Source organism: Schistocerca nitens, chromosome 1, assembly GCF_023898315.1.
Source record: "Schistocerca nitens isolate TAMUIC-IGC-003100 chromosome 1, iqSchNite1.1, whole genome shotgun sequence".
Lineage (NCBI taxonomy): Eukaryota > Metazoa > Arthropoda > Insecta > Orthoptera > Acrididae > Schistocerca > Schistocerca nitens.
In genome coordinates, this window is record NC_064614.1 from 260,858,883 (window position 1) to 260,885,266 (window position 26,384).

General features: G+C 46.8%; 1 protein-coding gene across 1 annotated transcript; it reads right to left on the reverse strand.

The window, feature by feature from the left end:
* Positions 1-16,973: 16,973 nt before the first annotated feature.
* Positions 16,974-17,705, reverse strand: LOC126242049 (uncharacterized). The gene has a single exon (XM_049948061.1). The coding sequence runs from the start codon at positions 17,703-17,705 to the stop codon at positions 16,974-16,976; it is 732 nt and encodes a 243-aa protein (XP_049804018.1).
* Positions 17,706-26,384: the final 8,679 nt, after the last annotated feature.

A 26,384-nucleotide genomic window follows, 5' to 3' on the forward strand; every position in this document is an offset into this window, starting at 1 on the left:
TCTACTGTTCGACGTCGGAGCCAACGTCGTGCAGCGTCAGTAACCTCCACTTCCACGTACTGCTTCCCGCGGAGTGCAGCCTCTATTGGTCCAAACAGATGAAGTCGGAAGGTGCGAGGTCTGGGCTGTAGGGTGGATTAGGAAGAACAGTCCCATGTAGTTTTGTGAACCCCTCTGGGCTGCGCATGGAGAAGTCAATTTGGATTTTTGTGGCGACGAATACGTTCCAGCATTGCAGGAGTCACAGCTAAATGCGACCGGCCTGCACTCAGCAGATACGAAAAGTTTGCGTGACGTTTTTGCGATGATGACAGTCACCTCGCTCAACGACTCACCGGCGTTTTGTTCGCCAGGTCTCCATAGACATTCTGCAAGCACCTATGAATATCTGTGATGCTCTGGTTTTCCGCCAAAAGAAACTCAGTGACAGATCTCTACTTCGATTGCACCTCCGTTACAGGTGCCATTTTGAAAGCTACATATAGCGCTGCCAGTTACCGGAACTTCATGAAACTATAGGACTGAACCATGTCCCACAACAAAGTCCGCATTTTTCAACTGAAAATGGCCGAGAAAAAATGTGTTGCATTACTTACTGAACGCCCGTCGATCTAAGAAATTATCTAAATCACTGCTAGCTTACCTGAACACCATCATGCTAGGATAATACACTCCTGGAAATGGAAAAAAGAACACATTGACACCGGTGTGTCAGACCCACCATACTTGCTCCGGACACTGCGAGAGGGCTGTACAAGCAATGATCACACGCACGGCACAGCGGACACACCAGGACCCGCGCTGTTGGCCGTCGAATGGCGCTAGCTGCGCAGCATTTGTGCACCGCCGCCGTCAGTGTCAGCCAGTTTGCCGTGGCATACGGAGCTCCATCGCAGTCTTTAACACTGGTAGCATGCCGCGACAGCGTGGACGTGAACCGTATGTGCAGTTGACGGACTTTGAGCGAGGGCGTATAGTGGGCATGCGGGAGGCCAGGTGGACGTACCGCCGAATTGCTCAACACGTGGGGCGTGAGGTCTCCACAGTACATCGATGTTGTCGCCAGTGGTCGGCGGAAGGTGCACGTGCCCGTCGACCTGGGACCGGACCGCAGCGACGCACGGATGCACGCCAAGACCGTAGGATCCTACGCAGTGCCGTAGGGGACCGCACCGCCACTTCCCAGCAAATTAGGGACACTGTTGCTCCTGGGGTATCGGCGAGGACCATTCGCAACCGTCTCCATGAAGCTGGGCTACGGTCCCGCACACCGTTAGGCCGTCTTCCGCTCACGCCCCAACATCGTGCAGCCCGCCTCCAGTGGTGTCGCGACAGGCGTGAATGGAGGGACGAATGGAGACGTGTCGTCTTCAGCGATGAGAGTCGCTTCTGCCTTGGTGCCAATGATGGTCGTATGCGTGTTTGGCGCCGTGCAGGTGAGCGCCACAATCAGGACTGCATACGACCGAGGCACACAGGGCCAACACCCGGCATCATGGTGTGGGGAGCGATCTCCTACACTGGCCGTACACCACTGGTGATCGTCGAGGGGACACTGAATAGTGCACGGTACATCCAAACCGTCATCGAACCCATCGTTCTACCATTCCTAGACCGGCAATGGAACTTGCTGTTCCAACAGGACAATGCACGTCCGCATGTATCCCGTGCCACCCAACGTGCTCTAGAAGGTGTAAGTCAACTACCCTGGCCAGCAAGATCTCCGGATCTGTCCCCCATTGAGCATGTTTGGGACTGGATGAAGCGTCGTCTCACGCGGTCTGCACGTCCAGCACGAACGCTGGTCCAACTGAGGCGCCAGGTGGAAATGGCATGGCAAGCCGTTCCACAGGACTACATCCAGCATCTCTACGATCGTCTCCATGGGAGAATAGCAGCCTGCATTGCTGCGAAAGGTGGATATACACTGTACTAGAGCCGACATTGTGCATGCTCTGTTGCCTGTGTCTATGTGCCTGTGGTTCTGTCAGTGTGATCATGTGATGTATCTGACCCCAGGAATGTGTCAATAAAGTTTCCCCTTCCTGGGACAATGAATTCACGGTGTTCTTATTTCAATTTCCAGGAGTGTAGTTGTTGGAAATTGCACGATACTGTCAAATTTTTGAAACTTTTTTTAAGAATACATATTTGTACAATCAGGTTTAAGAGCTGGCATGTTTAGAATGTTCTATGCGTAAAGTTGCAACAATAAACATGTAGCTTGTATGTCGTTAACTTTTCGTTATTATCGAAATAAGAATGCCTCCTCGTATAGCGTAAAGCGCAGTGCGCTAGCTTCTGGCACAGGGAGGTGAAACAGACCATGATGGAATCCGTGCAAGTTTCACGACTGCATCTGATACCTTGGTCAGAGTGGGTGTGATTTTAACATGTTTTAGGCCGTCGTTCATCTTGAGAACCATACGTGACTGGAACACAGAAAGGGGGACGTGACAGTGGTGCACAAAGTACCCTTCGCCAGGCCCGCCCGGATAGCCGCGCGGCCAAAGCGCTTCTTCCCGAGCGGGAAGGCGTACCGGTCCCCGGCACGAATGCCCACGGCGCATTAGTGTCGAGGTCCGGTGTGCCGGCCAGCCTGTGGATGGTTTTTACTGTGGTTTTCCATCTGCCTCGTCGAATGCGGGCTGGATCCCCTTATTCCGCCTCAGTTACACTGTGTTGGCGATTGCTGTGCAAACACCATTTCCGTGTACACACACCACCACCATTGCTCTACGACTCAAACTTTTGGGGTTACACTCGTCTGGTATGAGACTTCCTGGGGGACGGGTGGGGCGGAGGGGGGGAGGGGGGCTCTGGGGGCCGAACCGCACTATAACCCTGGGTTCAAGGTGGGGCGGCGATGAAGTGGATGGACTGCTGTGGAGTGGCCTGTTGTGGAGTTGTGAACCACTGAGGGCTACGGCAGGACGAAGCCTCTCTGTCGTTTGTAGGTCTCCGGTTTAATACAATGCAATACAATACCCTTCGCCACATACCGTAAGGTGGCTTGCGGAATGTAGCTGTAGACGTAAATGTAGATGTAGGCAAATACTGGGTTGGCTCTCACTTTCCCCCTCAGAACACACCATGAAAAAATAGTTAAATTTCAGTCGCGCACAGAACACTGTTTACACTGTTCAAAGACAGGTGGCCCGCACGACTCCCCTGACTTAGGTAACTGAAGGCTGTGGCTCAGAAAGGCCATCTGGCCGTGAAGTTAAATAAAAATAAAAACGTCAGTGATAAAATCCGCTAAGTTGTAAAAATTATTTATTTCTAAGAAGGAAAGCACAATCCAGTTTCAGGATGTATGTCCTATCTTTAGGTGCATACTAAAATATGAGTCCACAAAGGACGCGTAACTGAGGCTACAAACTATTTTAACCTCAGTTATTCATCCTTTGTCGACTCACATTTTAAAATGCGCCTCAAGAAATATGTCTTGAAAGTGGACTGTGCTTTCCTTTTTAGAAATAAATAATTTTTACAGCTGTAGAGTATTTTATCATTGACGTTGAATAACAATTGCGGATGTCCCCTCCAGAGAAAAATAAAATCGCCGAAACCTGAATTCAGTTCAAATGGTTCAAATGGCTCTGAGCACTATGCGACTTAACTTCTGAGGTCATCAGTCGCCTAGAACTTAGAACTAATTAAACCTAACTAACCTAAGGACATCACACACATGCATGCCCGAAGCAGGATTCGAACCTGCGACTGTAGCGGTCGCTCGGTTCCTGACTGCAGCGCCTAGAACCGCACGGCCACTCCGGCCGGCCTGAATTCAGTGCAGTCCGTCGAATTACAGGTTAAGCGTTTACGCAAAAAAACAAGATTATCAAAACAAGAGTAGTGGAAGATGGGTGTTATTTCCTCGGACATGAAGGCATAATTTTATTTTTCCGCCATTCACCTGGTGTGATGTTGTCCTCTGATCAAAGTACTGTCCATCGTCTCTTCTTCGCTGCGTGATCTAAGCCTCCAAAGACGCCAGTACGGCGCCATTTGAACCAGGGAAGTATCCACGTGGGAGGGACGAGGGAGGGAATTTTCACCAGGGCTTCGCTGATAAAAAAATGAGCAGTTATCGAGTAAGAGAGTAAGGCTGGTATCATGGCTTAAAACTGAAACCAGTCTGTAGTAGCTCATGGAGTAACGTCATGTGACACTGTCGATGACGATCCATCCGCCAAATGGAAACATTTATGCTGGAGAACTCGACGTCTTCGCGGTAAGGTCGCACTGTAAGGAAGTTGTGTCGGTGTCTCGTTATTTCTCTAACTCGCAACAAACAAGGGCTACAGTCCGTTAGTATACATGCCGTAAGCGCAAACAGCTTGTGGAAAGTGCGAGCTGTAAGCAGTTGCTGACTCCACCCTTAGACCAAGAGCGTTGCCAATTTACTGCTCAGAAACCAGAGACATGGAGTAACTTTAGTGGTCCGCACTGAGTTCATCGGGCAAAAGTGTCAGAGCACATGAAAAGTGTCTTTAAGGTTCCAGAATGAATATCTCACTTGAACAGGTTGAACCAAAAATGACTTTTGCATAAGCATGCTATTTTACCCAAATTTCTTAATTTACTAATTTCGATGTCTTCTTTGTTGTTGGCTTCCATTAAAGTTGATTCCGTGCATGCTGGAAGTAAGGATTTCATTTTTACGATATGCACTACGAAATAACTATTTACAGGTGTTTGATCTTCGAAAAAAGCTTCTATTCTTTCATCTTCTTGTCACAGACCAAATAATCTCAGCATTCAGGTCAGTCGTTCACAATAAAAAATGTCACACCAGGAACAACTCCATACTCCGTCTCTCGACAGACATCTTCGAACTACCCCTTGGTACACAAAAGTCAACAGGAGCAAAGATACAAAAAGTGACTAAATACTCACAGTTTGAAATACAAAGACATGAGTGCTACAATGTCGATAATTCGTTTTCACAGAAATTTATAAATGGTTTATAAATTATAGAGTTCAGCAACCAGTCGTCCTATTGTAGATTTTAATACGCAAATCCAAATTTCGGCTGGTGGCTAGCCATTCTCAATGCACTATTTTTTATTCTCGATGCATGTAAGTCCGTTTTGTTCGGGCGTCAGTCACATTTCTTTGAATACTATTGTCACAACTGTGGCTCAGTGACACGGTGCATTGTTATCCATAAAAATTCTATGTTCGAATGACTGCAAATGGTCTCCAAGTAGCCGAACATACCCATTTCCAATCAATGACCTGTTCACTTGGAGCGGACCCAGCGCATTTCGTGTAAACAAACGCACCATGTCATTCTCAATGGAGAGAAGTCTTCCGAAGTAAGAGTGATTTCAGGTGTGCCGCAGAGGAGTGTCATAGGGCCGTTTCTATTCACAATATACATAAATGACCTCGTGGATGACATCGGAAGTTCACTGAGGCTTTTTGCAGATGATGCTGTGGTGTATCGAGAGGTTGTAACAATGGAAAATTGTACTGAAATGCAGGAGGATCTGCAGCGAATTGACGCATGGTCCAGGGAATGGCAATTGAATCTCAATGTAGACAAGTGTAATGTGCTGCGAATACATAGAAAGATAGATCCCTTATCATTTAGCTACAAAATAGCGGGTCAGTAACTGGAAGCAGTTAATTCCATAAATTATCTGGGAGTAAGCATTAGAAGTAATTTAAAATGGAATGCTCATATAAAGTTGATCGTCGGTAAAGCAGATGTCAGACTGAGATTCATTGGAAGAATCCTAAGGAAATGCAATCCGAAAACAAAGGACGTAGGTTACAGCACGCTTGTTCGCCCACTGCTTGAATACTGCTCAGCAGTGTGGGATCCGTACCAGATAAGGTTGATAGAAGAGATAGAGAAGATCCAACGGAGAGCAGCGCGCTTCATTACAGGATTATTTAGTAATCGCGAAAGCGTTACGGAGATGATAGATAAACTCCAGCTTGGTACGGGCTTTTGTTAAAGTTTCGAGAACATACCTTCACCGAAGAGTCAAGCAGTATATTGCTCCCTCCTACGTATATCTCGCGAAGAGACCATGAGAATAAAATCAGAGAGATTAGAGTCCACACAGAAGCATACCGACAATCCCTCTTTCCACGAACAATACGAGAACCGATAGAGGTACTCAGGGTACCCTCCGCCACACACCGTCAGGTGGCTTGCGCAGTATGGATGTAGATGTAGAATAGCTGACCTTTACGTAATAAATTACGACAACTTCGATTCTACTTGCATTTACTTAGACACTCTTTCCATCAATGAAATCGTTTTAACTTTTTAGAATATATACCCTCTGTAGATTTATCGGGGTCCCACTCAATCAATGACGTTTTGATTAGGCAAACTTACAAATACCAGCGCATACGTGTGTCCTGCAACGCAGTATTAAGATCTCTGGAACTCACCCTTTTCTTTTCTCGTAAAATATTTATACTCACACCAGATACTAATTAAATACACGTAGGGTTTATGTTAACCCAGGAAAACTTGAATTTATTTTCTCTAGGTACTTCAATACAATTTCATTCGCATAAGTGAGCTAGTGCCATCAAAGACTACACCCCACAACACGGAAAGTCAGTAAGAAAAAATTAAACAAAAACCCTATGTGGCACCGTCACTTGAAATCTAACCTTAAGTGACAATTTAAAACAATTCTGAACCTCTTCAGGCGTTGACAATACTCGACCCTCTAAGTTTCCTACTTGAATTCGGCCACTCGTCACTTTACCTAATCAAGTTTTTGTTTAGCTGCGTGCTGCTTGTAAAATGGTTCCTTTATTTTCTCGTCGCTTATCCCCTCAACTGCTGGTGCACTCTATCACAATATAGTGAAACAGTTCGTATTTATTCGAGCCAATTCTCGGTCCGCTGTAAGATAGTGGTATTTAAACAACAACTACGTACATGTGTTCGAGGCTTTCCCTTTTCGACACACACATCCACTTCAACAAAACGGCTAACAACCCAGTTACCTCTGGGCGAGCCGCGACCACTTATCGTACGACACGGACAGTACCTACAAATCTACTTCTCTCTGTAACCAGGCTCACGCTGGATTTACCACAGCAAACTTTACGACCGAAACTGCCCACAAGACGACAATAAATTGATAGCTCGTGCACCTAAATTCGTCAAAACCGGTGTATCACCACCGATTATTCAGAACATCCCAGACAATCTCTGTATATTCCGTTGCTCAGCTTTGGGAGGAAACAACCGTCACAGCCACGTTTATGAGCAGGGGCCTAACAGACTAAATAGCCACGATGCCTCCGCGAACCGTACCCAAATTAAAATACTGGTACCACAAATCACAATTCCCTTCCCTCTCCCAAGCCTTAACCGCCAGCTGCGATGCCTCAGTACATCACGCAGTGAGTCGCTCTACTATCAGACCTAGACGCACACCCATATATCCACTTAGTCGGTGAGAGGTCTACATGGGAACTAACTCTTTAAGTCATACCACAGGAACCATTTAAGGGGAGCCGGAGGTGGTCAAATCCAAAAAATTACGATTTTTTTTGCCACCGAAAATTAATGTTAACTTTGAATTATTGTTCTACTCGTCCTAGAAGTGGAGTTATTACCATTTTCCCCCACGCCTGCAGAGGAAATCGGCGGCCGCTGAATGCATCTAACACCCTCTCGTGACTTCCTGGCGAACTGCTTGGGATTTTATCGGCCTGTTACGCTTACAGCGCCTTATTTTACGCATACAGCGAGTGTGCAAGGGTTGGCTACATTGTTTTCTGTGACAAATGAAGCGCTAAGAGCGCGGAACATCGTCTCTTTGCTGTTTACCGTTTCGAATTATTTCAGTGTTGCGCCTGTTGTTGGTAGTATTATACTTCTTGTGTAAAGCGTTGTTCTGGTTACGATGCCACGTTTTAGTAACCGTGTATATAAGAAGAGGAAGAACGTAGGGAAAAGAAAATTAACACTAATACCAAGTTGCGATACTACAATTAGTGAAACAGTGCGTTCTTCTGCTAAGCAACACATGGCCGGCCATAGCTCTGTGACATCTTCTAGCAAGAAGCTGACTGGTGGAAGTGACAGATTTCGTGAATATGTTAGTGACAGTGATGATATTAACGAAGTACTGAATTTTGGATTATTATCTTCTGTGCTGAAAGAAAGTGTTCTGTGCAAAATGTGTTCAAGTGTAGGAGTGGGACTAGAGATAACAAAGCACTTTGGTTTAGCTTGTGAGATGAAGATAATCTGTGCATGTTGCAAGTATCAAGTGACTTTCTACAATTCACATGCCAGTCTCTTTGGTGAAAATGGATGATCTAGGGTGTTTGATGTGAATGTTCTACTTGTGTATGGTCTTCGATCCATTGGAAAAGGGTCTGCTGCTGGTAAACAGTTTTGTGGTATTATGAACTTGCCATTGCCTCCAAGCAAATTTGGGTACTACTGTGAACTGGTAGGATCCTCTGTTGAAGATGTGGCTTTGAAAACCATGAAGGAAGCAGTGGAGGAATCTGTAGAAATGAACGGTGGTTCTGGGTATTTGGTAGTGGCATTAGATGGTTCCTGGCAAAATAGGGGTCATAAATCCCTGAATGGGGTTGTAACTGCTACTTGTGGTGATAGTGCAAAAGTGATAGATGTTGCAATATTATCAAAACATTGTAGGTGCAAAAATAAAATCAAAGGAGAGCACAGTGGAACCTGTGAGGCAAATTTTAGTGGACCAAGTGGAGCAATGGAAGTGGATGGAGTGAAACAAATTTTTGAACGTTCAGTTCCCACATACAACGTTAGGTACAAATACTACCTTGGGGATGGTGACTCCAAAGGTTTCAAGGCTATAGAGGAACTGAAACCATATGGAAATGAATTTGTAGTTGAAAAGTTGGAATGCATTGGGCATGTGCAAAAGCGTATGGGTGCACGGCTTCGAAGGCTCAAACAAACTTTGGGTTCAAGTAAGCTCAGTGATGGAAAGATAATAGGAGGGAGAGGCAGGCTTACTGATTAGGTGATTGAACGTCTACAGAGATACTATGAGTATGCTATAAGGCAAAATACTAGTAATGTTAGTGACATGCGAAAAGCAGTGTGGGCATTGTTCCTTCATACTGCCTCTTCCAATGAATACCCTCAACACAGCCTGTGCCCAAAAGATTCCTGGTGCAAATATAATGCAAAAAAGGACTATGATCACAAACAAGGTTTTGCCAACAGCTGTGATACATGCAATAAAACCAATTTTTCAGCCAGAATTGTTACACAAATGTCTACACGGAAAGACGCAGAATCCTAATGAGAGTGTAAACAATTTGATTTGGAAAGTGATTCCTAAAAGGGTGTTTGTAAGCATAAAAACACTGCACTTTGGCATTTATGATGCAATAGCAACCTAAAACCCAGGGAACAGTGTGAAGTGTGAAGTTCTGAAGGCATTAGGATTTACAGCTGGGGTGAACACTGTACGAGCACTAAGAAATATTGACAGAGAAAGGATAAGAGGAGCAGAAAGAAGAGAAAGGCATATGAAGTATGATGGAACAACAGGCCAGAAAAGAAGACAGAAGAGGAAGCTTTTGGAGGATGAAGAAGAAGATCCTGATAATCCATCCTATAGTGCAGGAATGTATTGAGAAACTTTGATAGCCATTTCCCGTAAATTAGAATTTTTCGAATATAAGGAACATTTTCTCAAAATCCACTCAAGCTAGAGAGATGAAATTTTTATACAGCACTCCTAGTGGTCATATTTACATTGTAACACAGCCATTTGGCAGTATGTTCAATAGTTTCATTTCAGTTTAATTATAAAGCAAATATTTGTAAAAAATTTGGGTCATTAATAAAAAAAATAATTGGAAGGAAACTAGAAAAGATACTCCAAAATCCCTCTGTCATAACTGCAATGCTGAACCACTCTATATGTAAAAAAAATTCAAATTTTTCTATTTGGTAGTTTATTCATAAATGTTCCTCAAACTTAGTGATTTTAACATGGGCAGCATAGGCACCTCCGGCTCCCCTTAAAACGAACAAACACGCAACGCCACGCCAACTTTCGACAGTTAATTAGTTATTCGTTGTTGCTGTCGGTTCCCTACGACAGCGGCCGGCTACTGCACGTCACTCAGGCAGCATATCTGGACCCAGCGAAGGCCCGTAGTTGCATCGCTGAAGTCGCGCGCGCTCACCACCTGTTTTTTCATCGACGTTCGCGATTCATCTACAACATATTTTTTTTCTTAATACATCGTAACGTATATTTACAGTAACACCAGGTGTTATTATTAAGTTATCGTTAAGCATGCCCAGCACTGGTAAGGGCGGACGTAACCCGTGCGTTTAGACACAGCACAACTTCTGTCACCTCGGTGTATTATTAAAGAAGAATATATCAAAAAACGATTTTTACGGTTTTTTTAAAATAATATGTCTCAGAATGTAGCAAGCGGTTGCAGGAAAAGACGAAGCAATAACCTCCATGGTTCAGAAACCCGCTTCCGGAGAGCGGAGCCGAAGCGAGATTGGCGAGCATTTCGTGCGGCGTCCTTTCGCGCCACGTAACTACCCTGGCGGTCAACAACAGGGGCGCGGAATGAGCTGTCAGCCGGCCTTTACTGGCACGCCGCACACCGGAGTGCCTCATTTTCAGGTGATCGCTGCGGGGTCGTGACGTCAGCGGACAAGAGTTCCGGCCATCCAGGCCGGCGCGGCGCAGCGCCACCTCGCGGCTGTTGTCGCGCTGGAAGGCTTGTCATGTCCGCGGCACGAGAGGCGGTAACGCCTCGCCGGCAGGGCGCCCCAGGGAGACCCCGGCGCGCCTGATGGCGTCATTACGGCCACTGCTGGCTGCGTCATCCCGGCCGCACAAAACCAATTAGCCCACCGTACTCTGCCACCGATATCGATCGGCGTTGCGTACTCACCATCACTCGCCACCGGCATGTCGTGTACTGCGGCCTCGCGTAAACCGTGCTCTGTTCACGCACCAGCGAAACGCGTCTCTGATTGCTGACCCGTGAGACATCTCGTCGACAAAGCGGCGCTCGCAGCGCATGTTAAATGCTTAGGCTACGTCTAGAAAAGAGCACAAAGAGTCTCAGAGACACAGTTGGTCTACTGATGCACACCACTGCTGACTGTTAAAACTGCAACACCAGAATAGATAGTAAATAACTTACTATGCGTATGCAGCGTACTAGGAATTTTTTCTGTCATCATCGGCATATGTAGAGCCTGTTAGAGGCCTGAAATTTAGTGTACAGTCCGTAGAAAGTGAGACAGAAACTGAAACTGAGTGTGGCAAAGCAAAAGCTGAAACGCTTAACTCCGTTTTCAAATGTTCATTTACAAAGGAAAACCCAGCAGAGCTGCGCCAATTTAATCCTCTTACCACTCAAAAGATAAATGAAATAGGTATTAGTGTCAATGGAATTGAGAAAGAGCTGAAATCTTTAAAAGTGAACAAAGCTCCAGAGTTCGATGGAAGCCATAACAGATTCTATACTGAACCTGCGGCTGAGTTAGCTAACTACAGTCTATCGTAGATCGCTCGAACAAAAAACCGTGCTCAGTTCTTGGAAAAAAGCACAAGTTACATCTGTCTACAAAAAGGGTAGTGGAAGTCATCCATAAACCTACCGTCCAATATCCTTGACACTGATTTTTTGTAGAATCTTAGAACATAAAAAAATGGGTCAAATGGCTTTGAGCGCTATGGGACTTAACATCTGAAGTCATCAGTCCCCTATAAATCAGAACTACTTAAACCTAACTAACCTAAGGACATCACAAACATCTACGCCCGAGGCAGGATTCGAACTTGCGACCGTAGCGGTCGCGTGGTTCCAGACTGAAGCGCCTAGAACCGCTCGGCCACACCGGCCGGCCCTTAGAACATATTCTCAGCTCAAACATAATCTGGTATCTTGATGAGAACGACCTCCTCAGTGCCAACCAGTATGCATTTCGAATGCATCAATCATATGAAACTCAAATCGCACATTTCTCACATGACATACTGAAAGATTTGGATCAAGGCAGTCAAGTGGATGCAGTATTTATTGATTTCCGAAAAGCGTGTGGCTCAGTACCGCACCTACGCTTATTGGCAAAAGTATCAAATGAAATTTGTGACTTGATTGAGGACCATTTGGTAGGGAGGCTGCAGCATGTTATCTAGGATGGAGAATCATCGTCAGATGAAGTAACTTCAGGTGTGCACCAGGGAAGTGTGTTGTAACCCTGCTGTTCAAGTTGTATTTTAGTGACCTTGTAGGCAATATCAAAAGTATTTTCAGACTTCTTCAGATGATACAGTTATCTATAATGAAGTTTTATCTGAAAGACGCTGCATAAATATTCAGTGAGATCTCACACACACAACCTTCCACATAAAATTAATTAATTTCAGGCATAGCCATAACAGTTGCCAAATCTTAATTTTTGCTTCAATAATTTGTCTAAATTAAGCTGTATATGGCTGCAGATGACAAACTGTGAGAGAAACCGCGCTATAAAAGCATAATACCTCGTGAAAACCACACTATGTGGTAAAAAGTTATGAATACATACTTAACCACAATATGTGGTAAAAAGTTGTGAATACATAATTTTATGTGTTCTTCATAAATTTGTAATTACGATTTCAAAAACTAATATTTACATGTGTACAAACAGTATAGAGCATTCTTTATGTTTAACAGCCATAAAATAAAAGCCCACTGACAGTGCTACAGCTTCAGTGTAATATGTTTGGGATACAAAAACAAAATTGTGTTTTGCTAAAAGCGGACCCCATCCAAAAACATACGTATCCTATGATTATAATATCAATGAGTCACTATTAGAGTCGATCAACTCATACAAGTACCTGGGTGTAATAATTTGTAGGGATATGAAATGGAACCATCACTTAGGCTCACTCGTGGGTAGACTTTGGTTTATTGATAGAATATTGGGGAAGAGAAGTCAGTCTACAAAGGGGATTGCTTACAAATCACTCATGTGACCTGTTCTAGAATATTGTTCAAGTGTGTGGGACCCATACCAAATAAGATTAACAGTAGATATTGAGCGTATAAAGAGAAGGGCTGTACGAATGGTCATAGGTTTGCTTGATCCATGGCAGAGTGTCACAGAGATACTGAAGAAACTGAACTGGCAGATCTCTGAAGACAGTCGTAAAGCATCCCAAGAATATCTATAAACAAGGTTTCAAGAACTGGCTTTGAATGATGTCTCTAGGAATATGCTACAGTCCCTGGGTATTGTTCACATAGTGAACTTGAGGATAAGGTCAGAATAATTACTGCACGCACAGAGACATTCAAAGAATCATTCTTTCGACGCTCCATAATTGAATGGAACCAGAAGAAACCCTAATAACTGGTACAATGGGACATGCCCTCTGTCATGCGCCTCGTAGTAGTTTGGAGAGTGCGGATGTGGATGTAGATGTAATATGTAGGCCATAGGTCTGTTCTGTCTTTTAAGTATCTATCCGACTTTTTCTTGGTTTCCCTATGGATCTTGTACCTAAAAGTCTGAAACTTAAGGCTTGTTTTGGTTGTCTAGAATCTGGTATTCTTTGTAGATATTCTAGCCAGCTTAGTCGATTGATCTTTTCATTTATAGCATACACCCCAAGTTCAGCTCTTATGTCTTCGTTTCTTAGTCTATCAAATCTTGTGCGGCCCTTCACTCCTCAGAAATTTCATTAGTGCTGCTTGGCTCCTACTTTCTTGCTGTTTAGTAGTTGATTAAGTTTCACTTCAAAAAATCAATTTGAGGGCGGCCATTACATTAGAAAGCTACTTTTGCTGTGGCCGCCCACTTCACACATTGTAGCGCCTACTGCATCGGCATCCCACTTCACGTCGAACCAACGCGGGATGCCTGAATCACAGGGCATATATTCACCCGGAAAACCTATGTCATCTGTGCTGTCAAAACAAATACATACCGGCGGCCACAACATAACACAACACTAGGACTCCACCAACACCGCCAGGGACAACTACCCATTCGTGGAGCCTGCAGAACAGCTTCACCAGAGGTAACAGCTAGCCCGGGAACTACTTTGATACGTCAGGCACGTGATCGCGAATATTTCCGGCTGATACCTCCGCCAACGGGCTTTATAAGGCGGCGCAATGCAAGCAAAAGGCAGTTCGACGCACTGCAATAGATTCGATACAAAGCTGCCGCCCCGGCAGCCACGGCCAGACGCCTCTTCTAGCTGTCCGATCTCTTGTGGATGGACTTGGTGTAGTCGACGAACCTCTTGACGTTGTAGAATTGTTTACTGAGTTCGCTCCCCGTGAAGAGTAGGTTGTTTTCTATTATTATTATTTAGTATTTTATATTTGTGTCGGTCCGCAGTTGGGATCGAATCTATTGTTCTTTTGGAGATAGTATTATTGTTTCGTTTTGGTGAGTCCCATGAAATGTTTTCGGACTTGTGTTTTTCGCATTTCTACTCTGCTAGCGCAGATACTTCAATTTTTATGTATTTCCTCACTTTATTTATCAATGTTCTATTGATTGTTGTGCACATCATTTGATATTTTTACAATTTGTTGTCGATGTCTGGTTCCTTCTGGTAGCTTATAATATTTCCCTGGTAAATGAAATTACTAACTCGTTCGATGGTTTTGTTTCCTATTATGATCTTAGACCTCACCGGTTTTATTCCTTTGAATAACATATGATTAGCCTTGTAGTTGATATGAGGGTACATCGGGTGTGGATTTTACTACACGGAGCTGCTACCTCTATAGGCTGATTCACTAACGATGGCGATCGCGTAGGTGAAGACAAGGACGGAGATTGCTTTGTTGCAGGTTTCAAGCGACAGATGCGGTACGCCCACACACTTGCTTTGCGCATGGAGAAAGCATTCAAAATAAATATATTAGAGATTCAGTAAGTAACTCGCTAAGATCACGTTTAATTCTCGCGTTGGCTACGACATTCAGAAGAGAGCGCTCAGATTACGACTGAACGCTCATTGGCTGTTGGAGAATGTGTGACATACGAAGGCTGTTCGGAACAAGACGTCAGATGGGTCGCGAAATGGAAACGACAGTGAAAATCCGATGAAGCTTTGCACAGATGTGTTGCGCAGTGTTTCTAGCACGCCAGTCGTTCGCTTCACGTCGCTCTTTTCGCTTCTGAGCATACAGGGGGGACATCAAGATAGGGGGACATCAAGATACCAGGGTGAACTCATAAAGGTTCTAATCATTGCAGTACGCGCTGACATGTTTGGAGTCCTCAGTAAGAGGAAAATGATAAGGTTGGTTGAGATCAAGCACCGGGAACCACCTAACCCCTGAAAACCAGGTAAAGCAGGTGTGAAGATCCACCACTGAGACAGATTCTAAGATAAGCTTTCTATTAAGGAGTCTATAAACAATCACCGGCCTGTAGTCCTGGCCCTGAGCTTTAAGAACGAGAAAATTCGGTGACGCGTAGGGAGATATAGATGACCTAGTAACCTCCTCCTTGAACACACACTCCAATTTCTGTATCAAGATTGTCACTTTTGGTGGTGAGAGGTGATAAGGAGACTGTCGCACCGGACTATCGTCAGCCTAGCGTATATGTAAGACGTTAGGACCCCCATCTTATTAGAAAAAACGTGGGGAAGTTCCTCTAATAAATTCAACATCTGCCCCGGCTGTCCCGGCTCAGCCGGCCGAAGTGGCCGTGCGGTTAAAGGCGCTGCAGTCTGGAACCGCAAGACCGCTACGGTCGCAGGTTCGAATCCTGCCTCGGGTATGGATGTTTGTGATGTCCTTAGGTTAGTTAGGTTTAACTAGTTCTAAGTTCTAGGGGACTAATGACCTCAGAAGTTGAGTCCCATAGTGCTCAGAGCCATTTTGTCCCGGATCGAGATGGGCCGCATCAAATTCACTGTAGCTACAATTTACCGAATCCTCCACAATTGCGCAGAGGCAAGAACAAAATGCTATCTTGTCTCTAGGCGAAAACCTATAAGAGAAGGTGCCACTTGCAAAGTCGAGAACTAATCCACTTTCTGAATAAAATCACACTTGAGCAACAAATTGAGCACTAGATCTTTAACAAGCAAGAGCGTAACGGACCATGAGAAATTACGAATGGACAATGGACACCTCGCCGACCAGAGGCGACTTTTTCCCAATGGCCACACATCTGAGGGCATGGGCACTCGCATGATAATTTACACAAATGCCCAAACTCTAAATACAAATTATAATTCAAGAACGACACGGAGCTACAAGAATCTTGTCCTAGACGGGCACAGATGAAAGGGAGGGCAGATCCTAAGGGAGCATTAACACGCGCTCACCATGGCGCCTCCGACGGAAACAATCCGCCCCCTTCTTCACCTGGCGTCATTTACCGGGTCTGGAGCTCATGTTACGGGACATTCTCATACCACGTGATCGCGGGCGCCGCACCGAAAATAACATTTCCCAGAAAATGTGTTGCACGCTTGAGGAGCCCTATTAATTCTCGAGGTGGGCTCATCTGAAAATGACGAGGATTCAATGGAATCAACGTATGTTTGCAATTCCCGGAAGCTAGGGGTGGAGGGGGGGGGGGGGGGGGAAGAAAAGGCTAAGCGCGACCTATCCTTGGGATGCAATCCCTCCAAAATGTTTGATGCCGTTTTGAGTTCCGAAACAGACATACCAAGAGCCAAGGTAGCTAGGAGCACTCGTTCGATATAATGGAGACTTCATATATAAAATCACTCAGAACCTTTCGCCAAGGGGTAAAGTAATGCTAATATCACACGGTGAGGGTCCCAAGGTATTCACATGAAGTTTAAATCGCACAAACAGCCACAAAAACTTCTGGACGCAGCCGAAAGTGTCGAGTGGAAGCTCTGAAATACCGTTTAGAGGGACATAATTGGGTAGTCTAGCAAAATGATTAGCCAGAGGCTTACCAAAACCTTTGTCCCGGATACTTGATCAAAGAACTAATTCGTGGTGGTAGCTGTGGGACTTGCTCCTGCTTCCTGACTTTCCAAGCTTAAGGACGCTGCATGGGCCTGCAAATCCCTCGCTCGATCGCTCAACTGCCCCACCCTGGTAACTTCAGGCTGGCGATCGCTCGACTGCCCCCCCCTAGTAACTTCAGGCTGGCGACTGCTCGACTGCCCCACCCTGGTAACTTCAGGCTGGCGATCGCTCGACTGCCCCACCCTAGTAACTTCAGGCTGCCGATCACTAGACTGCCCCACCCTGGTAACATCAGGCTGGCGATCGCTCGACTGCCCCACCCTATTAACTTCAGGCAGGCGATCACTAGACTGCCCCACCCTGGTAACTTCAGGCTTGCGATCACTAGACTGCCACACCCTGGTAACATCAGGCTGGCGATCGCTCGACTGCCCCACCCTAGTAACTTCATGCTGGCGATCACTAGACTGCCCCACCCTGGTAACTTCAGGCTGGCGATCGTTCGACTGCCCCACCCTAGTAACTTGAGGCTGGCGATCACTAGACTGCCCCACCCTGGTAACTTCAGGCTTCTGATCACTCGACTGCCCCACCCTGGTAACTTCAGGTTGGCGATCACTCGACTGCCCCACCCTAGTAACTTCAGGCTGGCGATCACTAGACTGCCCCACCCTGGTAACTTCAGGCTTGCGATCACTCGACTCTCCCACCCTGGTAACTTCAGGCGGGCTAAGTTGCAAGGAGGTCATGTCCCGCAAACGATTCTCCAAATGTCATAGGTGGGCCCGAATTCTACTAATTTGCCTAATAGTGGGTTGTCTGTCCTGCAGAAAGGACAGGTTCCGCTGCACTTACTCCAACGCTTCGGGAATATTATCGAGAGAAACACCTTCCTTCCCAATAGTGCTCGCCAAAACGTAAAGCGGGGTGCCAAATGCCGCGCGCAATCCGGCCGCCACCACTGGAATACTACCCTCGGTACTACGCTCCCGAATTATAAGTTCTAACTGCAAGTGCCCCATTCCGGGGCAGCCCCTTGTTGATAGCAAGCTATCTTCCTGGGAACTACGGAATAAATTAATACAATTCTCGACAGACTATAAGGGATCCTTACGCACGAAAAAAATGATCACAAGATGTACCATCATGTGTCATTTCCTGTTATTACCTTTCCGACAAATACCTCAAACAGGCAAGTCTTTGGCAATCACAATTTCAGTTACTTATAACACAGACTGAGTAAGATATCAGATCTCTATAATAAGTCAATAAAAACAGGTAGGACGTGATTAAGAAGAGTTTCAGCTATCGCGAATTACGAAATAGCTATTAATTTAATTAAAAGGAGACAGACAGGCCTTCAATAATAACAGCTTCAGTTAAGAACAAATACCAAATGCAGAGCAGGCTGACCTTCAATAATAAAAGCTTCAGTTAAGTAAGACTACCAAACAGAAAACAGGTGAGCCGTCATGACTAAAGGCTTCAGTTAAGTAACCAGGAATTTGAATTGCTTCCTCACAAGGGGTGCACCAGAAGGTTTACACGCAAGGAGCACAAGACTACAACAACTACGAAGGCCAAGAAAGGGTACAAGGAGACGACCACCTTCCAAGGCCCTTTCCGTTGGGTACAGACCGGCAAAAGAAATATTAACACAGCGAAGTTAATTACGTCAAAGCAACAATAACGAGCCAAACGGTATAGCCGCGTCACTGAAAGAGACCGCCTCTACAACGAGGACGAAACGTCCGAAAGAAATCTAGATTTTCAAGCATAATTATATAGCCTCAGAAATTGCAAATTTTGAGACCCAGGACTTCGTAAGCCAACGTAAGTAAGAGAGCAATGACGTCTGCAGTGCCCGAAGGTATCTCGAAACCGGCACCTGGTGTTAACACCATCATCGGCTCACACAGTTTAAGATTTCCTATAAACAACAACGAAGGCCAGTATCGACTAAGGAAAAGCAAACCGCCACAATTCAAGGAACCAGCCGGTGGTGAAATAGAGTAGCTAAGAAATCGCAATGATCAATAAGAAAATGACAGTAAAGTCATCAAAATCCAAAACTTAAGTGAAGTTTACAAGTAGAAGATGAAGCTTGCCGATTCCAAAAGGCGCACAGAATTCAGTACAGCGAAACTGGCTTCGACACTCTCATCGGTGTGTCACGTCCCAGAGCTGGTTGGCCAGATTAAACATGAAGACGGCACTCGCAGTCAGCCACGGATTCAAATCGGCCCACAAATATGCCCAGCAACCACTCACCATACTCTGTGCACAATTCGCTTGGGCAAGTGCTCGCCTTACTCGCTTGGCGGACCTCTCAGACCGTCCTTCTCGCTCCTTTACCACTCCCCAACTCGCCACGCCACAACACACCGTGTCCCTATCAACAACCTCGAGCAAAGTTCTTAGCGGCCTCAAACCAGACGGACATCACAAGACAGATTTAGCTAGTGGCACCAGGAATTCGAAAGGCGACGCCAGTAACACCACCACGACTGAGTTTCATTCTTCATGACAATTTTCGCCGCTTACTGCAGGGCAATGAGGACGTTCTTGCAGCGTTCTCGATGGGAAGTGTTTGATCACCTACCATATAGTTCAGCCTGGATGCCTCTGATGTTTATCTCTGCCCGCTGGCTATGAAGGCACCATTTCGGCACAGACTACGAACTGCCGACCAGCATAGAGAAATGGCGGAAAGCACAGGCGGGTGCCTTCTATGACGAGGGTATTGGAAAGTTGGTACAACGCTACTACAGATGACTAAGTCGGAACGGCGACCATGTAGAGAAGTAGTTGGAAGGTGTGAAATTGTTGCATTGTGGTTTCCATTTCACGTCCGATCGGACTTTACCTTCCGAACGACCGTCGTAGGTTCGCAGAACAAGACTAAACTGGACCCGCCATCGTTCGCGACTCCAACTATAGCAGCAACATTGGCTCACACCCTGCTGAGCATCGAGTCGATGCTCGGGTGATACATATGAGTACGTCATTCCTTGCTGCAACATCCCTGTTGCTGAGTTCTCAGTCGACTGTCTGGTTATTGGTGGCATGCCAGCGTCTCAGTAACGCTTGACCAGACGTTTCCAGCGGGCGAGGTATCTGGAGAATGTGCTCGTTGAAGCAACAGTCTAACACCATCTGCACGAAGGGAGATCAGCACAGCTCAGGCGACATGTAGTCTTGCGTTATCTTGTTGAATATAATGTCAAATCAGATTCCCGCCCTGATAGCCCTGCGTGTTAAGGCGTAGCTTCCGGAGCGAAAGGATGTACCGGCACCGGATCGAATCCTCAAGACAGGTTAACAACAGTGGCTAGCTTGGACGTGGCTCTTAGGCGGTTTCCCACATCCCATTCGGTGAATACGGGCTCTTATCCAGCTTCTGCCTCAGACGTTTCGCGAACTTTAGAAAATTTCCCTCACTTTCACACGAATGAAATTATACGCAGTCAAACTGCACACGGCGAGAACATTCGAGAAGGCAAATTACTGGTGCACTCTCTCTTTCTCCAAAATCCAGAAATCAGCCACAATGGCTCCAAAAGCACCAAGAGACCCCAACAGCCGCCACGTCGACAGACTGGCCCCTCAGGCCGTACCTGCTGCCCCCTCGTACCGCCACCAGCTCGCCAACCGTGACAAGGGTCAAGCTTTTTCCTCTCTCGCAAACAGAGATAAACCGCGGTAATCAGCGCGGCATTCACCCCTCCTATCGGGACCCCATTCGATCAGAGGATCCAACCACTACGGTTCACAAGGTATACGGAAAAACGCTAATGTACAACTTGTACAAGAACCGAAAGGGAATAACAAGCCTGAAAGGCAAAGAACGAAGTGCAAGGATTAAAAAGGATGTAACACAGGGATGTAAACTTTCGCCGCTGCTGTTCCCTCTATACATTGAAAGAGCAATGACGGAAATAACAGGAAGCTTGGAGTGGATTTAAAGTTCGAGGTACAAGTATATAAATGATAAGATTCGCTGATGACATTGCTATCCTCAGTGAAAGCGAAGAAGAATTACAGGATATGTTGGATGAACAGTCTTATGAATACAGAATATGGACTGAAAGTAAATCGAAGAAGAAAGTAATGAGAAGTAGTAGAAATGAGAACAGTAAGAAATTAAAAATCAGAATAGGGATCACGAAGCAGACGAAGTTAAGAATTTCTGCTGCCAAGGGAACAAAATAAGCCATGGTGGACGGAGCGAGGAGGACATAAAAAAGAGACTAAAAACTAAACTCCTCCCGAACAGGCCATGAAGGTCCAACGGTACTGACCGGCCGCCGTGTCATCCTCAGCTCATAGGCGTCACTGGATGAGGATACGGAAGGGCATGTGGTCAGCGCACCGCTCTCCCGGCCGTATGTCAGTTCCTGAGACAGGAGAAAAGGAGACTAGCATTGGAAAAAAGGGCATTCCTGGCCAGGAAAAGTCTACTTGTATCAACCATAGACCTTAATTTGAGAGATAAATTTCTGAGAATGTGCGTTTGGAGACAGCATTGTATTATAGTGAAACATGGACTGTGGAAAAACGAAACAGAAGAGAATCGAAGCATTTGAGATGTTGTGCTTAGAGAAGAGTGTTGAAAATTAGGTGAATTGATAAGGTAAGATTCGGCGAGGAAAAGTTCAAATGGTTCAAACTGAACCGTGAAAATTTACTTTCAAATTCCTTTCTTAAAGAATATACTTTATTTACTAGCAATTCATCAAGACCATTAACCACTATGTGAGCGTGGAAGTAGTTGCCAAGGAGTAACTGATGGAAACAAATTAAATTTCAACCAATGGAAATTTTATTCATAAAAGCCTTTTCAAAACAGATTTAAAATTTATAAGCAGAAAAACACCCTCGAAATATCAAGTTACCATTTAACAAATGTGAATTTTATTCCTAAAGCTTTTTCAAAACAATTTTAAAATTATAAGCAGAAAAGAACCCTCGAAATATCAAGTTACAATTATTCAGAGGCAGAATAAAATTTTTTTTTGTTACAGCAGGAGCCTTCGGGCTGAGAAGCTTCCACTCCCTTTTAACACGGCCGTAGTCACGACCGCTCACAACGACCTCTGAAAAACTACGCTGGTGCAAATCTGCAACACACCAGATTACTTTAAACTAAAATTTTTAACAACTCACACAAACACATTAACTATGCACCCCATAAGAGGGATGGAAATGGTACAAACACTCACACTAAGAAATTATTTTCCACCAAAAGTGCAATTTGTTTTTAAACGGGCTCTTACGGTGGATGGGCGGCAACTTTGTAAAAATGAATATGTAAATAAAACCGATGAAATTCAGACTTACATAAAGTGTACAACATACTCTGCATTACACATATACCGCCTCGCAGGATGATAGGCAAGATAAAAACATATTTCAGGAATTCGGCCCTTCGTTAATTCTATAAATTCGTTAACACCGAATCCGATGAACATGACAGAGACAGCTACTAACGTATGGCAGATTGACAGGGAGGGGGGGGGGGTTACTAAACAACCCGAACCGCAGATTGCTCTAAACCTCCCCAAGGGAAAAACGGACCACCCAATTCACAATAACCACCTTCCCGCGGTTGGGCAATCGGAGAAGAATGGTGGGACGACCCCAAAACAAAGCGGCTGGTGACCCCACCAAGAAAACAAGTAGAATTTAACAAGTAAATGAAACAACATATCTCCAATAACTTAACTTCTAATAAACTGCGATTGCTGGTGAAGACCTGGCGCAGCACCCACAACGCTCTCCCGAACCGTTCGCAGCCAGCCGTTTCAACGGACGCAGGAAGGCTTGCCGATCTCCCGTCGCTCGGCGTGGCAGCTCACCCAGCGCAGCCCGATGTCGTGGTTCCGCTCCTGTTGCTCTCTTGTGAACCGTGAAGCCACCACCCCTTTCTATACGGCGCTGCCCACTGGACTCACGTGGGGACCTCACATGCGCCGACGATCAAGGCGGACAAGTCATCTCGTGTCTCAGTGCACGACCAACCAACCGACCAATCCAACCGCCAATGACCGTTGCCCGAGCAACTGGAGCAGACTGGCGGCCTAACGCGAAGACTCAGATTCAGGAACTCAGCCCTGACTGGGCGACCACTAGCTGTGTTACTGGTGGAGAGGCAAGACTCTCATTTTCTGGCTTAAAGTTTGATCCAAACGACAGCCATACTCGCACTCCGACGACAGACAGACACTGACTGCCCCACACTGAGCCGGCTGACCACCTGACTAGACTCGCCTCGACTGACCGACTACCCTCTCGTACGGAAGACCGACAGACAGACAGACACTGGCTGCCCGACATTAAACCGGCTAACCAACTGACTAGACTCAGACTAACAGACTCCTGGCCAGTTTTTTTTCGTTTATTGTGATTTGAACACCTTTACAAAAGATGGGCTGTCAGCAGCATTCTACGCCGCTCTTCAGCCACAGGTCGACAATGAAAAAATATAAAGAAGACACAGAAAAGACTGAACAAATTGGCGGACAAAAGACAGTTGACACAGAATACAAAAAACACGAAGCCGTTCACACTGGACGAAAAACACACTAAAAACTGTCGGCACGGCGCACAAACACTGACGATTTCGACGGCACATATGAACGTAGGAACGTGACGGCGAACACTAAACACAGACACGATGGCACACACACGAGAAACTGATGGCGAAGATCTCTGGCGCGCGAATGTCCACGTAACATGTGCGAGTCCAGGGACCTGCCAAGAGGGGAAGAAGGGGGAGGGGGAGGGAGAGGGGAGAGAAAAGATGCCAATGGCAGAGGAGATGGAAGGAGGAATGTAGGTATGGGGGAAGGGGAAGCCAGGGGGAGGAGTGGGGAGAAAGGGAGGAGGAAGGGAAGGGTAAGAGAAGGGAGAGAGGGTGCCCATAGGAACAAAAACAGGAAGAGGGAGGGAGGATCAAAGTTGGTAGGAGGGGTAGATAGAGGGGATGAGGGCATCGTCAGGGAGGGGGAGCTGGCGGAAGCCACCTTGGGAAAGGGTATGGAAAGTGGAGAGATGGAGAACAGGTGGGACGTGGAAATAACAGGCGCAGCAGCGGACGGGGGCGGGAGAGGATGGGAGAGACCAGCGAGTGAGGAGGATCGAGTTTACAGCAGGTGTAGAGGATCCGTATCCGTTCGAGGAAAAGGAGGAGGTGGGGGAACGGAATAAGGTCGTACAGGATCTGCGAGGGGGAGGGGAGACGGATGCGGTAGGCGAGGCGAAGAGCATGGCGTTCTAGGATCTGAAGGGATTTGTAAAAGGTAGGGGGAGCGGAGATCCAGGCAGGGTGGGCGTAGCAAAGGATAGGGCGAATGACAGATTTGTAGGTATGGAGGATGGTGGAGGGGTCCAGACCCCATGTACGGCCGGAAAGGAGCTTGAGGAGACAGTCGGGAGTGTGCCTTGGCTTGGATCGTCTGGAGGTGGGGGCTCCAGGAGAGGCGACGGTCGAGGGTGACACCAAGGTACTTAAGGGTGGGGGAAAGGAGCTTGAGGAGACAGTCGGGAGTGTGCCTTGGCTTGGATCGTCTGGAGGTGGGGGCTCCAGGAGAGGCGACGGTCGAGGGTGACACCAAGGTACTTAAGGGTGGGGGTGAGGGCGATAAGATGGCCATAGATGGTGATGTAGAAATCGAGGAGGTGGAAGGAAGGGGTGGTTTTGCCTACAATGATCGCCTGGGTTTTGGAAGGATTGACCTTAAGCAACCACTGGTTGCACCAAGTGGTGAACCGGTCAAGATGGGATTGGAGAAGGTGTTGGGAGCGCTGCAGGGTGGTGGCAAGGGCAAGGAAGGCAGTGTCATCGGCGTACTGGAGAAGGTGGATGGGGGGTGAAGGCGGCGGCATGTCGGCCGTATACAAAAGGTACATAAGAGGAGAGAGGACGGAACCTTGGGGCACACCAGTGGAGGGGAAAAAGGTGTAGGAATACGTGTTGTGGATAGTGATGTAGGAAGGACGTTGGGAATGAAAGGAGCCGATCAGACGGACGTAGTTAATAGGAAGGGCGAAGGTTTGGAGCTTGAAGAGGAAACCGGAATGCCACACGCGGTCAGGGGCTCGTTAAAGGTCGAGGGAGAGGAAGATAGCGGAGCGACGGGAATTAAGCTGTTCGGAGAGGAGATGAGTGAGGTGAAGGAGAAAGTCATCGGAAGAGGACGGCCGAAAGCCACACTGGGTAACGGGAAGGAGGCGGTGCTGGCGGAGATGCTGGTGGATGCGTCGGGTTAGGATGGATTCCAGGATCTTGCAGAAGACCGAGGTAAGGCTGATGGGACGGTAGGAGGAGACAGCGGACGGCGGTTTATCGGGTTTAAGGAACATCAGTATACGGGAGGTTTTCAACAGGTCTGGGTAGTAGCCGGTGGACAGGACTACATTGTAGAGCCTGGCCAGGGTGGAGAGGAAAGAGGCAGGAGCTTCACGAAGGTGGCGATAGGTGACACGATCGTGACCAGGAGCGGTGTTGCGTTTCGTGCGGAGTGTAGTGATGAGATCCTGTGTAGTGATAGGGGCATTGAGTTCGGTGTGTGCAATGTTGTCCAAGTACTGGAAACCAGGTGCGAGGGGAGGGACCGAGGCGTCAGTTCGATCGCGGACATCCGCGAAGAGGCAGTAATCGAACTGGGGATCGTCGGGGATGGTAAAGACATCGGAGAGGTAGGAGACAAAGTGATTGGCCTTACTAAGGTTGTCAGGGAAGGGTTGGTTATCATGAAGGAGAGGATAGTTGGGGAGGGGGGTTATATCTGGTGAGGCGGCGGAAGGCTGACCAGAACTTGGACCAGTTTATAGGAAGTGTAGCGTTTAAACGGGTGCATGTCTGTCGCCAGTCCCGGCGTTTCTTAGCCGCGAGCAAGTTACGTATGTGTGTCTGGAGTTGCCGGTGGCGTCGTAGAGTGTCCGTGTCACGAGTGCGGAGGAAGGCACGGTAGAGACGGCGGAATTCACGGAGGAGGAGGACGACCTGTGGGGGTAATGTAGGACGGTGGGGGTGGATGGCGACAGAAGGGACGTGGGCCTCCACGGCCTCAGACAAGGTCTGCTGGAAAAAGGAGGTGGCATGGGTAATATCATCAGGGTGGCGGTAGGTGAAGGGTCCTGGCGAACAAGTGAACAGGCAAGCTTTTCCCTTTTCCACCAGAGGGAGATACCAAAGCTGCGATTTCCACAGCGGCGCCACCGCCAGAAACGGTGGGCGACTGCTTCACACTACGCGCTGCGGCGCGCTCTTCAAAACAGCAAATTTTACCACGTCTCACAAATGGCTCTGAGCACTATGGGACTTAACATCTGAGGTCATCAGTCCCCTAGAACTTAGAACTACTTAAACCTAACTAAGGACATCACACACATCCGAGCCCGATGCAGGATTCGAACCTGCGACC